Source organism: Schistocerca americana, chromosome 4 (assembly GCF_021461395.2).
Source record: "Schistocerca americana isolate TAMUIC-IGC-003095 chromosome 4, iqSchAmer2.1, whole genome shotgun sequence".
NCBI lineage: Eukaryota > Metazoa > Arthropoda > Insecta > Orthoptera > Acrididae > Schistocerca > Schistocerca americana.
Window position 1 is genome coordinate 448981427 of NC_060122.1, and position 13193 is coordinate 448994619.

Here is a 13193-nt window from a genome sequence, read left to right on the forward strand (position 1 = left end):
GTGAGTAACATGCTTCATTTTTGAAACATTTATACAGAATATTTTGCTTACTTGAGCATGTATTTACATATCTTGTTTTTTCACACATTCCTGATAGTTTACTGAATAAACTGTTTGCCTTGGTCCATACTACCAAAAGCAAGTTTCTTACTAACTAAATGAATCCTAATAAATAATACATGAGTGTAATGATAAACAATCTCTTAGTGTTACAAGGATTGTGCGCAGGCATATGACTATCCGAGATTAAATAAAATAAATATCAAAATGAAAGACAGACTGTTTCTGAGAAGCTGTATTAACGAATCAGATATTAGCTCCACAAAATTTGGTCAGGGAATTATTAACAAATGCAACATGATATGTTTTAAGGTACACTGGGCAAATATTAAACAAATAAGGAAAATCACTTATGTATATAAATATATATGTATATATGTACACAAATTAACTATAAAAACTACATAGAAAATACCTACAAACACAAACCAAATGCAATTGGCCGATCAGTCTGGAACAGAGGTACACGATCCTTGCACAATGGCGACGGTCAGAACAATATCACGCAAGTCTCAAATGCAGCACACATCAACGTGTTTTGTCATTAGCCAACCTAACTGCCAGTCAGAAGTTCATTTAAACATCACTGCTTCATGAACAGACAACATTACACAATATTCAGTAAACTTCACCAGTCACTTAAAATGTTCACACCTCAGTCAAGTTCATCAACATCATCTCGTTTCTTAGGCGACGAGTCAACATAAATTTTTAAAGCTCTTTCTTTTCGAGGGGAATAAGAGGATACTGAACCCAGTTTATTCACACGGGATCCTTCCCTATTAGCTATTTCTTTCCGTTCTTCATTAGTCAGCTCCTTTACAGGCTCGGTTTTATCCCTGCCAAATAAAACACAAGACACCGCGGTTATCTACATACATTATATCATTTTATATATTTAGCTTAGTACATGTCAGTAAGCGAGATCTGCTACACGATTTTCATGAAATCATAGTGCACATAAAAAAAACCTGGTAAAATGTAATTAAGGCAAAATTAAAATACCTGTAAAATAGTATTTCACCATCCTCAAGCATATTAAGGTGCCACGAATCCTGTGGTGACTGAGCATTCCATTCGAGGTCTTTCTGGATGGCTAGGACAGAAATTTCCGCAGGGAAATGTGTCTGCACTTTTGCATATTCTATATTCTCTTCTGGAATACCACTTAGCTCTGCCAACTAAAAAAAAGCAACACAGTGAATTCATGATGAAAACAACTAAAATAAGTAAAATAACTTAAATTGCAAATAAGGCTATAACAATGAGGTGATTTTCAAGTAAAGACAAAATGTATTAATGGTCTTACTACATCTGTTGAAATCTTAAAACTTATAACAGCTATCAAACAAGTTCTGATGTAGATAAAAACTAATAATATTTGATTTTGGGTAGTTTTCAGTCAATTTTGAATTTTCATATTTACCTAGAATGTAGCAGATCTATATAAACACATTATTATTATTTCCTTCACTTTCTCAGACGTTAGGTCCGGTTAAAAATGGAGTGACGCGGACCTTGATCAAGCATCACTTCCTTTTAACTGTACGGTATGTGTTATATTGCATTTAGGAACTTTCGGGTAATTGAACATGTATCAATAATTACGGATTTCTGTAGTTGTATATATATGTTTGGATGTAGCTGTACTGCATTGATGTACTGGTGGATATTGTGTGGTATGACTCCTGTAGTTGATAGTATAATTGGTATGATGTCAACTTTATCCTGATGCCACATGTCTTTGACTTCCTCAGCCAGTTTGATGTATTTTTCAATTTTTTTTTCCTGTTTTCTTTTGTATATTTGTTGTATTGGGTATGGATATTTCGATTAGTTGTGTTAATTTCTTCTTTTTATTTGTGAGTATGATGTCAGGTTTGTTATGTGGCGTTGTTTTATCTGTTATAATGGTTCTGTTCCAGTATAATTTGTATTCATCATTCTCCAGTACATTTTGTGGTGTATACTCGTATGTAGGAACGTGTTGTTTTAAAAGTTTATGTTGTAAGGCAAGCTGTTGATGTATTATTTTTGCGACATTGTCATGTCTTCTGGGGTATTCTGTATTTGCTAGTATTGTACATCCGCTTGTGATGTGATCTACTGTTTCTATTTGTTGTTTACAGAGTCTGCATTTATCCGTTGTGGTATTGGGATCTTTAATAATATGCTTGCTTTAATACCTGGTGTTTACTGTTTGATCCTGTATTGCAACCATGAATCCTTCTGTCTCACTGTATGTATTGCCTTTTCTTAGCCATGTGTTGGATGCGTCTTGATCGATGTGTGGCTGTGTTAGATGATACGGGTGCTTGCCATGAAGTGTTTTCTTTTTCCAATTTACTTTCTTCGTATCTGTTGATGTTATGTGATCTAAAGGGTTGTAGAAGTGGTTATGAATTTGCAGTGGTGTAGCCGATGTATTTATATGAGTGATTGCCTTGTGTATTTTGCTAGTTTCTGCTCGTTCTAGAAAGAATTTTCTTAAATTGTCTACCTGTCCATAATGTAGGTTTTTTATGTCGATAAATCCCCTTCCTCCTTCCTTTCTACTTAATGTGAATCTTTCTGTTGCTGAATGTATGTGATGTATTCTATATTTGTGGCATTGTGATCGTGTAAGTGTATTGAGTGCTTCTAGGTCTGTGTTACTCCATTTCACTACTCCAAATGAGTAGGTCGATATTGGTATGGCATAAGTATTTATAGCTTTTGTCTTGTTTCTTGCTGTCAATTCTGTTTTCAGTATTTTTGTTAGTCTTTGTCTATATTTTTCTTTTAGTTCTTCTTTAATATTTGTATTATCTATTCCTATTTTTTGTCTGTATCCTAGATATTTATAGGCATCCGTTTTTTTCCATCGCTTCTATGCAGTCGCTGTGGTTATCAAATATGTAATCTTCTTGTTTAGTGTGTTTTCCCTTGACTATGCTATTTTTCTTACATTTGTCTGTTCCAAAAGCCATACTTATATCATTGCTGAATCCTTCTGTTATCTTTAGTAATTGGTTGAGTTGATGATTTGTTGCTGCCAGTAGTTTTAGATCATCCATGTATAGCAAATGTGTGATTTTGTGTGGGTATGTTCCAGTAACATTGTATCCATAATTTGTATTATTTAGCAAGTTGGATAGTGGGTTCAGAGCAAGGCAGAACCAGAAAGGACTTAATGAGTCTCCTTGGTATATTCCACGCTTAATCTGTATTGGCTGTGATGTGATATTATTTGAATTTGTTTGGATATTAAGTGTGGTTTTCCAATTTTTCATTACTATGTTTAGGAACTGTATCAATTTAGGATCTACTTTGTATATTTCCAATATTTGTAGTAACCATGAGTGGGGAACACTATCAAAAGCTTTTTGGTAATCAATGTATGCGTAGTGTAGCGATCTTTGTTTAGTTTTAGCTTGATATGTCACCTCTGCATCTATTATCAGTTGCTCTTTACATCCTCGTGCTCCTTTGCAACAGCCTTTTTGTTCTTCATTTATAATTTATTATTATTATTGTTAGTAGTAGTAGTAGTAGTAGTAGTAGTAGTAATGGTTGTAGCAGTTTTATTCATCTGCAGGTCACTTTTTCAAGGATATTTGGTATGTTATGGTATTGTAATTTAGTTGTTCTTAACAGAGAACTAGTTTGATAGGGATAGGACATTTGTAAATAAATGAAAGGTCATACACAAATGACCTTAGCATCACAATGGGACAGCTGAAAAGAAGTGGGGGTGAACAACAGCTTAAAAATATGACTTGGCATTAAGTGTTATCTGGTGCAATTTGTAAGACAATGAGAACTAACACACCATTCACACACAAGACAAAACATGTTTAAACGTATCCGAGTGGCAAGCATAACTATGATTTTACTTTAACATTTTTTCTACTTTCTACAATTTTATTTCAAATTCTTCAGCACAATGACCTACATTTTATTTTTTCTCAGACAATCCACATAAACAGTTATAGTGTAAATCTTACATTAAAATTTTAATGCAATCAAGCAGATTGACATTAATAATCGAACACTACAACATGCAAACAGCTGACAATGTACATACCTTTTTCTTGATCTCTGTATCAGTGATATTGTTGTTGTCGAGGACAATTTCCTCAAATGGCATTAATTCATAAGTAGAAGGGCACCAACGACGCACAAATAGGATCAGCTGGTTGACTGAGGTAACAACTTCTGGTCCAGGCAACTCTTGTAGGAACATTTCCCAATTAGCAAAGAGTTTTAGGTCATCATCTTCAAACTGCTGATGATTCAGATAAACTTTCTTAGGGGTTTTCCAAGTTTTTTTCCTCAATCTACACCTGTTAATGGATTTCAGAAAAAATTAATAAACAGTACAGTACTGACTCTGCATAGTGAGCTTACTCTGTTAATTGACCATGAGTAGCCAATGGGTCTTTATACCACACACTTTACCTAGACCTGCATTAATGCTCTTCAGAAATCCGGTGCTTCTCTGATGGTCAGTAGTTACCTGACACCATGACCTCTCATGGTGAAAGATTGTAAACGATTGTTAGCAAATGCCTCTCTGATCTTATTTCCAACAATCACAGAATCTTTGAGCAACTGACTGTGCACGTCTCAAAGAGAAACTTAAAATTTCAACTTGTGGCTTGCTTCTCTCCATATTTGCAAGATCCACAAGGATTCTCATGCTATGCTACTGGATTAGCAGCACTGGGAGAACTAGACCAGTGGCTCTGGGAGAAAGGATATACTTTTTGCACTCTCATCAATGTTCACCACAGCACGAACTCTCCTAAAATGTACAAAAATATCTCCTCAATGAAACATCAAGGCTGTGGTTAAGGTTAACATACCACTGTACCCTTTAAACGAAGGCTCTAGTACATCAGCAAAGCAAGAGAAGCTTCCGTGAGATGGGTAAAAATAGCACAACCGATGGAGAACTGCCTCCCAAAAGGCAGGGATTCAGAATTGAGTAGTGACCCACCACAATTTTAACTTGTCACAAATATTCATTGTACAGTAACTCCACTGAAAAGAAGAAAAATTTAAGCTCATGCTCTGAGCATACTAAAAGTCATAAAAGAGTGACGAACCACATACAGCTGCTAAATGATCAATTACCACAGGACAAAAACAAAACATTTCAAAATACCCAGGACTACTTTGAAATCAACCTGTCATCTGGTACATTAATGACATTGGCCATTAAAGCCTTGGAACACAAAATTTCCAATACTAGTTTTACACATACAAACAAACAAGACCCGGCAAAAATTCAGTGGGCAAACCTTGTTTGTGTGTGGGTCCACAGGCTCAATCTACGACACACAGTCACAAATTTGGCATTTATTTACATGTGCAATAATATCATGCATCATGTTGCATCAGATGTGATGTACAAATCAATTTGTCAGTCCACATGTGGAGCCACACATCAATATTAGCATACTCAGTATTGAAAACAATCAGAAAAAAAGGAACATTAAAATGTGTGAAAGATCTACGTACAGTATAACTTGAGTGTGAAATTAACATCTATTTGCTACACAGCCACACTACATCATGTGTGAACGACAAATAATATATTGCTTACCTCAACATACAGACTGAAGTCTTAATTAGCTAGTTTAACTTATGTGGAAGATATAATCAAAGATAATATATACATCGAGGGTGAGCACATATGGGATTTCCTCCATGGTAGGAAAAGGAAGAGAAGGAAAAATAGTGAGTGAATATGGGCTGGTAGAATTTTGCACAGAGCACAATTTGCTAACACTTGTTTTAAGAATCATGAAAGAAGGTTGTACACATGGAAGAGACCTGGAGTCATTGGAAGGTTTCAGGTTTATTGTATAATGGTAAGACAGAATTTTCGGAACCAGATTTTAAATTGTGGGCAGATGTGGACTCTGACTACAATTTACTGGTTAAGAACTGTAGATTAAAACTGAAGAAACTGCAAGAAGGTAGGAATTTAACAGATGGGATCTGGGTAAACTGAAAGTACCAGAGGTTGTAGGGAGTTTCAGAGAGAGCATTGGGGAACGACTGACAAGGACAGGGGAAAGGAATACAGTAGAGAAGAATGGATAGCTTTGAGAGGTGAAATAGTGAAGGCAGCAGACAATCAAGCAGGTAAAAAGACTAGGGCTAGTGAAATCCTTGGGTAACAGAAGAGATACTGAATTTAATTGATGAAAGGAGAAAATATAAAAATGCAATAAATTAAGCAGGCAAAAACGAATACAATCATTTCACAAATGAGATCGACAGGAAGTGCAAAATGGCTAAGCACGAATGGCTAGAGGAAAAATGTAAAGAGGTAAAGGCACATACCACTAGGGGAGAGATAGATGCCGCCTGCAGGAAAATTAAAGAGACCTTTGGAGAAAAGAGAACCACTTGTATGAATATCAAGAGCTCAGATGGAAACCCAGTTCTAAGCAAAGAAGGGAAAGCAGAAAGGTGAAGGAGTATATATAGAGGACCTATGCAAGGGAGATGTACTTGATGACAATATTTTGGAAATGGACAAGCACGTAGATGAAGACGAGATATGAGATATGATGATGCATGAAGAATCTGACATAGCACTGAAAGACTCAAATTGAAACAAGGCCCCAGGAGTGGACAACAACTACTGATAGCCTTCGGAGAGCCAGCCGCAACGGAGCTCTTCCATCTGGTGAGCAAGATGTATAGCAGGTAAAATACCCTCACACTTCAAGAACTAATAATTCCCATTCCAAAGAAAGCAGGTGCTGACAGGTATGAAAATTACTGAACTATCAGTTTCATAATGCATGGCTGCAAAATACTACCATGAATTCTTTACAGAAGAAGAATGTAAAAACTGGTAGAAGCCGACCTTGAGGAAGATCAGCTTGGTTGGATTCAGGAGAAATGTAGGAACATGTGAGGCAATACTGACCCTAAGAATTATCTTAGAAGGTAGATTAAGGAAAGGCAAACGTATGTTTCTAGCATTTGCAGACTTAGAGAAGGCTTTTGATAATGTTGACTGAAATACTCTTTCAAGTCTTAAAAGTGGTATGGGTAAAATACAGGTAGCGAAAGGCTATTTACATATGTACAGAAACCAGACGGAAATTGTAAGAGTCGAAGGACATGAAAGGGAAGCAGTGGTTGCGAAGGGAGTGAAACAGGGTTGCAGTTTATCCCCGATGGTATTCAATCTGTTTACTGAGCAAGCAGTAAAGGAAACTGAAGTAAATACTGGAGTTGGAATTAAACTCCAGGGAGGAGAAATAAAAACTTCGAGGTTTGCCGATGACATTGTCATTCTGTCAGAAACCGTAGATACTTACAAGTGCAGTTGAACGGAATGGACAGTGTCTTGAAATGAGGATATAAGATGAACATCAACAAAACCAAAATGAGGAAAATTGAATGTAACCAAATTAAATAACATGATACTAAGAGAATTAGGTTAGGAAAAAAAACAATTAAAAGTAGTAGAAGAGTTTTGCTATTTGGGGAGCAAAATAACTGATGATGGTCAAAGTAGGGAGGATATAAAATGTAGACTGGCAATGGCAAGAAAAGCTGTTCTGAAGAAGAGAAATTTGTTAACACTGAGAACAGATTTAAGTGCGAGGTAGTATTTTCTGAAAGTACTTGCGTGGAGTGTAGCCATGTATGGACTTGAACCTTGGACAATAAAATAATTTCGAGAAAAAGAGAGTAGAAGCTTTTGAAATGTGATGATAGAGAAAATTGGTGAAGATTAAATGAGTAAATCATGTAGCTAATCAGGAGGTACTGACCAGAATTTGTGAGAAAAGAAACTTGTGGCACATCTTGACTAGAACTGTAATATCAAGGGATCACCAATTCAGTACTGGAGGGAAACATCGGGGGTGGGGGTAAAAATAGTAGAGGGATACCATGAGATGAATACAGTGAGCAGATTCAGAAGGATGTACGTTGCAGTAGTTACTCTTAGATGAAGAGGTATGCACAGGATAGAGTATAATGGAAAGCCGTGTCAAACCTGTCTTCAGACTGAAGACCACAACAACAATGTCCTTGCTATTGCACAAATGCCCACAAAATGATAATTTATTATTTTCACTAGTATTCAGATGTTCTCTTGGTCTCATGCTGAAGCTCCTACTAGTCTGTTCTATATAGCTGTATTGCAGGTAAACTAGCAGACATATTTGGGAATAATAGTTCAAATAAATTCTTTGATAAATACAGACACTACTGAAAAAGTAGTCAGGCGATGTACTTGAGGACAATATTATGGAAATGGAAGAGGAAGTAGATGAAGATGAAATCGGAGATACGATACTGAGTGAAGAGTTTGACAGAGCACTGAAAGACCTGAGTCGAAACAAGGCCCCGGGAGTAGACAACATTCCATTAGAACTACTGACAGCCTTGGGAGAGCCAGTCCTGACAAAACTCTACCATCTGGTGAGCAAGATGTACGAGACAGGCGAAATACCCTCAGACTTCAAGAAGAATATAATAATTCCAATCCCAAAGAAAGCAGGTGTTGACACATGTGAAAATGTTGGAACACATGAGGCAATACCGACCTTACGACTTATCTTAGGAGAAAGATTAAGGGAAGGCAAACCTACGTTTCTAGCATTTGTAGACTTAGAGAAAGCTTTTGACAATGTTGACTGGAATACTCTCTTTCAAATTCTAAAGGTGGCAGGGGTAAAATGCAGGGAGCGAAAGGCTATTTACAATTTGTACAGAAACCAGATGGCAGTTATAAGAGTCGAGGGACACGAAAAGAAAGCAGTGGTTGGGAAGGGAGTGAGACAGGGTTGTAGCCTCTCCCCGATGTTATTCAATCTGTATATTGAGCAAGCAGTAAAGGAAACAAAAGAAAAATTTGGAGTAGGTATTACAATCCAGGGAGAAGAAATAAAAACTTTGAGGTTTGCCGATGACATTGTAATTCTGTCAGAGACAGCAAAGGACTTGGAAGAGCAGTTGAACAGAATGGACAGTGTCTTGAAAGGAGGATATAAGATGAACATCAACAAAAGCAAAATGAGGATAATGGAATGTAGCCGAATTAAGTCGGGCGATGCTGAGGGAATTTGATTAGGAAATGAGACACTTAAAGTAGTAAAGGAGTTTTGCTATTTGGGGAACAAAATAACTGATGATGGTCGAAGTAGAGACGATATAAAAAGTAGACTGGCAATGGCAAGGAAAGCGTTTCTGAAGAAGAGAAATTTGTTAACATCGAGTATAGGTTTAAGTGTCAGGAAGTCGTTTCTGAAAGTATTTGTATGGAGTGTAGCCATGTATGGAAGTGAAACATGGACAATAAATAGTTTAGACAAGAAGAGAATAGAAGCTTTTGGAATGTGGTGCTACAGAAGAATTTTGAAGATTAGGTGTGTAGATCACCTAACTAATGAGGAGGTATTGAATAGGATTGGGGAGAAGAGAAGTTTGTGGCACAACCTGACTAGAAGAAGGGATCGGTTGGTAGGACATGTCCTGAGGCATCAAGGGATCACAAATTTAGCATTGGAGGGCAGCGTGGAGGGTAAAAATCGTAGAGGGAGACCAAGAGATGAATACACTAAGCAGATTCATAAGGATGTGCGTTGCAGTAGGTGCTGGGAGATGAAGATGCTTGCACAGGATAGATTAGCATGGAGAGCTGCATCAAACCAGTCTCAGGAATGAAGACCACAACAACAACAACAACAACAACAACAACAACAACAACAGACAAAGTAATATTCTACAAAATACACACTGGCAATACATTAGCTCAATGAAAAATAAAATGATCGTATGGCATTATCGGCTGGAAGACCCCATGGGGGTTTGTTCAGCTGCCTAGTGCAACTCTTTATTTGATACCACTTTGGTTGTACCATAAGTGGAACTTCCACGTATTTTATTGTCTATTCCTCTCGTCCCAATCATATCCAATACAGAGCACACTAATATTTATCTCGCCCACCCATGGATTGTCAAATCAATATGCACATCATATCCTGTGCAATGTGGTGCATGAAGCTATTTCAAATGTAAGTAAATGCCAAATTTACAACTTTTGTCTTTTATTAGTTTTTAAGTTCTTTAGACTGTTATACAAGTTTTGTAATTCACTCTTCTGTAATTGATATGCTTTTATAGATGCTGGTTGTAGAGGCCATAGTCGAAACCAGGGAAAAGCACGACAAATAAAACATCATTTTACAACTTACAATGAACAATATCTTCTTTTTTTAAAGGTGGGGTTATTGCCCAGAATGGTAGAACATTCACAAAGGTGAACTAACTTATGACCAGACAGAAATGGCTTTTTAGAAAATCACAGAATTAATCAAATGCAAAACTATTTTGTACAAATGGTGGTGTGTCATATGTAATTTTTTGGAAGAGTTATGTAAATTTTAATTTAACCACTGTCCATAGATTCCAAACTGTCCTGCGAAACTCCCCTACTGCTAAGTGAAAATTAAAACATTATCTTCACACATATGTGATAAAAGAAAGGTGCTAAGAGGTACTAACATTTAAAGTTACTACAAGCAGTATGGTAATAAGAAAGTCACAACTGTCTCTTAGATGTTAGTTTGGAGTGACATGTAAAACAATGTTGCATCCTAAGGCAAACTGACTCATTACGTTGTCAGTATTTTATTTCCTCCCAGGCTGAAGAGGAGAGATGGTTTGATTGACACAAAAAGGGAAGAATGACATTCAGTTTTACTCTTAATCAACACAAAACTCAAGAATATTGTGATGGACTGCTACATACAGATGTTGGGGCCACTAATTTAGCGGTAGCCAGCCACAGATGGATGTCACTAAAACATGAAACCACTAAAATATGTGATTTGATTTGTTACGAGAAGAACCTCAGGTATATGCATAGGCAGGGAAACTGCCATGTAAGTGTTAGTGTAAGTGTAGAATATCATTGAAATAAAGGTAGGTACATTCCTAAAACTGAAATGGTAATTGATGAAGTAAAATGAAATGACTGTATGGCATTAATGGCCAGGAAACCATGTCCGGGGTTGCTTGGTTGCCTGGTGCAAGCTTTTATGTTTGACATCATATCAGTGACTTGTGTGTCTCTATGATGAAAATGAGATGAAATGAGTAAGACAACAGCAACATCCATTCCTTGAGTGAAAAAAATCTGATCCAGCTGGGAATTTTGCCCAGGACACTGTAATACAGAGGCAATGGTGCTAACCACCAGACCACAAGCTGTGGACAACTGGTGAAGTGAAAAATATGAAGACCATCATGAAATATAATTGAACAATGAAAACCATCAATTTATGACAAAATAATTTAATTTATTCTGACCACAATCTATTGGTTATGAACTGCAGATTGAAACTGAAGAAACTGCAAAAAGGTGGGAATTTAAGGAGATGGGACCTGGATAAACTGAAAGAACCAGAGGTTGTAGAGAGTTTGAGGGAGAGCATAAGGGAACAACTGACAGGAATGGGGGAAAGAAATACAGTAGAAGAAGAATGGGTAGCTCTGAGGGATGAAGTAGTGAAGGCAGCAGACGATCAAGTAGGTAAAAAGACGAGGGCTGCTAGAAATCCTTGGGTAACAGAAGAAATATTGAATTTAATTGATGAAAGGAGAAAATATAAAAATGCAGTAAATGAAGCAGGCAAAAAGGAATACCAACGTCTCAAAAATGAGATTGAGAGGAAGTGCAAAATGGCTAAGCAGGGATGGCTAGAGGACAAATGTAAGGATGTAGAGGCTTGTCTCACTAGGGGTAAGATAGATACTGCCTACAGGAAAATTAAAGAGACCTTTGGAGAGAAGAGAACCACTTGTATGAATATCAAGAGCTCAGATGGCAACCCAGTTCTAAGCCAAGAAGGGAAGGCAGAAAGGTGGAAGGAGTATATAGAGGGTTTATACAAGGGCGATGTACTTGAGGACAATATTTTGGAAATGGAAGAGGATGTAGATGAAGACGAAATGGGAGATAAGATACTGCGTGAAGAGTTTGACAGAGCACTGAAAGACCTAAGTCGAAACAAGGCCCCGGGAATAGACAACATTCCATTAGAACTACTGACGGCCTTGGGAGAGCCAGTCATGACAAAACTTTACCATCTGGTGAGCAAGATGTACGAGACAGGCGAAATACCCACAGACTTCAAGAAGAATATAATAATTCCAATCCCAAAGAAAGCAGGTGTTGACAGATGTGAAAATTACCGAACTATCAGTTTAATAAGTCACAGCTGCAAAATACTAACGCGAATTCGTTACAGACGAATGGAAAAACTGGTAGAAGCGGACCTCGGGGAAGTTCAGTTTGGATTCCGTAGAAATGTTGGAACACGTGAGGCAATACTAACCTTACGACTTATCGTAGAAGAAAGATTAAGAAAAGGCAAACCTACGTTTCTAGCATTTGTAGACTTAGAGAAAGCTTTTGACAATGTTAACTGGAATACTCTCTTTCAAATTCTAAAGGTGGCAGGGGTAAAATACAGGGAGTGAAAGGCTATTTACAATTTGTACAGAAACCAGATGGCAGTTACAAGAGTCGAGGGGCATGAAAGGGAAGCAGTGGTTGGGAAAGGAGTGAGACAGGGTTGTAGCCTCTCCCCGATGTTATTCAATCTGTATATTGAGCAAGCAGTAAAGGAAACAAAAGAAAAATTCGGAGTAGGTATTAAAATTCATGGAGAAGAAGTAAAAACTTTGAGGTTCGCCGATGACATTGTAATTCTGTCAGACACAGCAAAGGACTTGGAAGAGCAGTTGAACGGAATGAACAGTGTCTTGAAAGGAGGATATAAGATGAACATCAACAAAAGCAAAACAAGGATAATGGAATGTAGTCAAATTAAATCGGGTGATGCTGAGGGAATTAGATTAGGAAATGAGACACTTAAAGTAGTAAAGGAGTTTTGCTATTTAGGGAGTAAAATAACTGATGATGGTTGAAGTAGGGAGGATATAAAATGTAGACTGGCAATGGCAAGGAAAGCGTTTCTGAAGAAGAGAAATTTGTTAACATCGAGTATAGGTTTAAGTGTCAGGAAGTCGTTTCTGAAAGTATTTGTATGGAGTGTAGCCATTTATGAAAGTGAAACATGGACAATAAATAGTTTAGACAAGAA

The 13193-nt window shown here is 37.1% G+C and overlaps 1 protein-coding gene across 3 annotated transcripts in view; it reads right to left on the bottom strand.

Moving 5' to 3' along the window:
- Positions 1-280: 280 nt before the first annotated feature.
- LOC124612357 (ubiquitin carboxyl-terminal hydrolase 47) overlaps positions 281-13193 on the bottom strand; it is a 161277-nt gene continuing 148364 nt past the window's right edge. For all 3 annotated transcript variants that reach the window (XM_047140510.1, XM_047140512.1, XM_047140511.1), the window contains 3 exons: positions 4127-4385; positions 1066-1241; positions 281-899 (listed from right to left, as the gene is read on the bottom strand). In XM_047140510.1, the coding sequence (XP_046996466.1) occupies positions 716-899; positions 1066-1241; positions 4127-4385 (619 nt within the window). In that variant the 3' untranslated portion in view covers positions 281-715. The remainder of the gene's footprint in view (positions 900-1065; positions 1242-4126; positions 4386-13193) is intronic.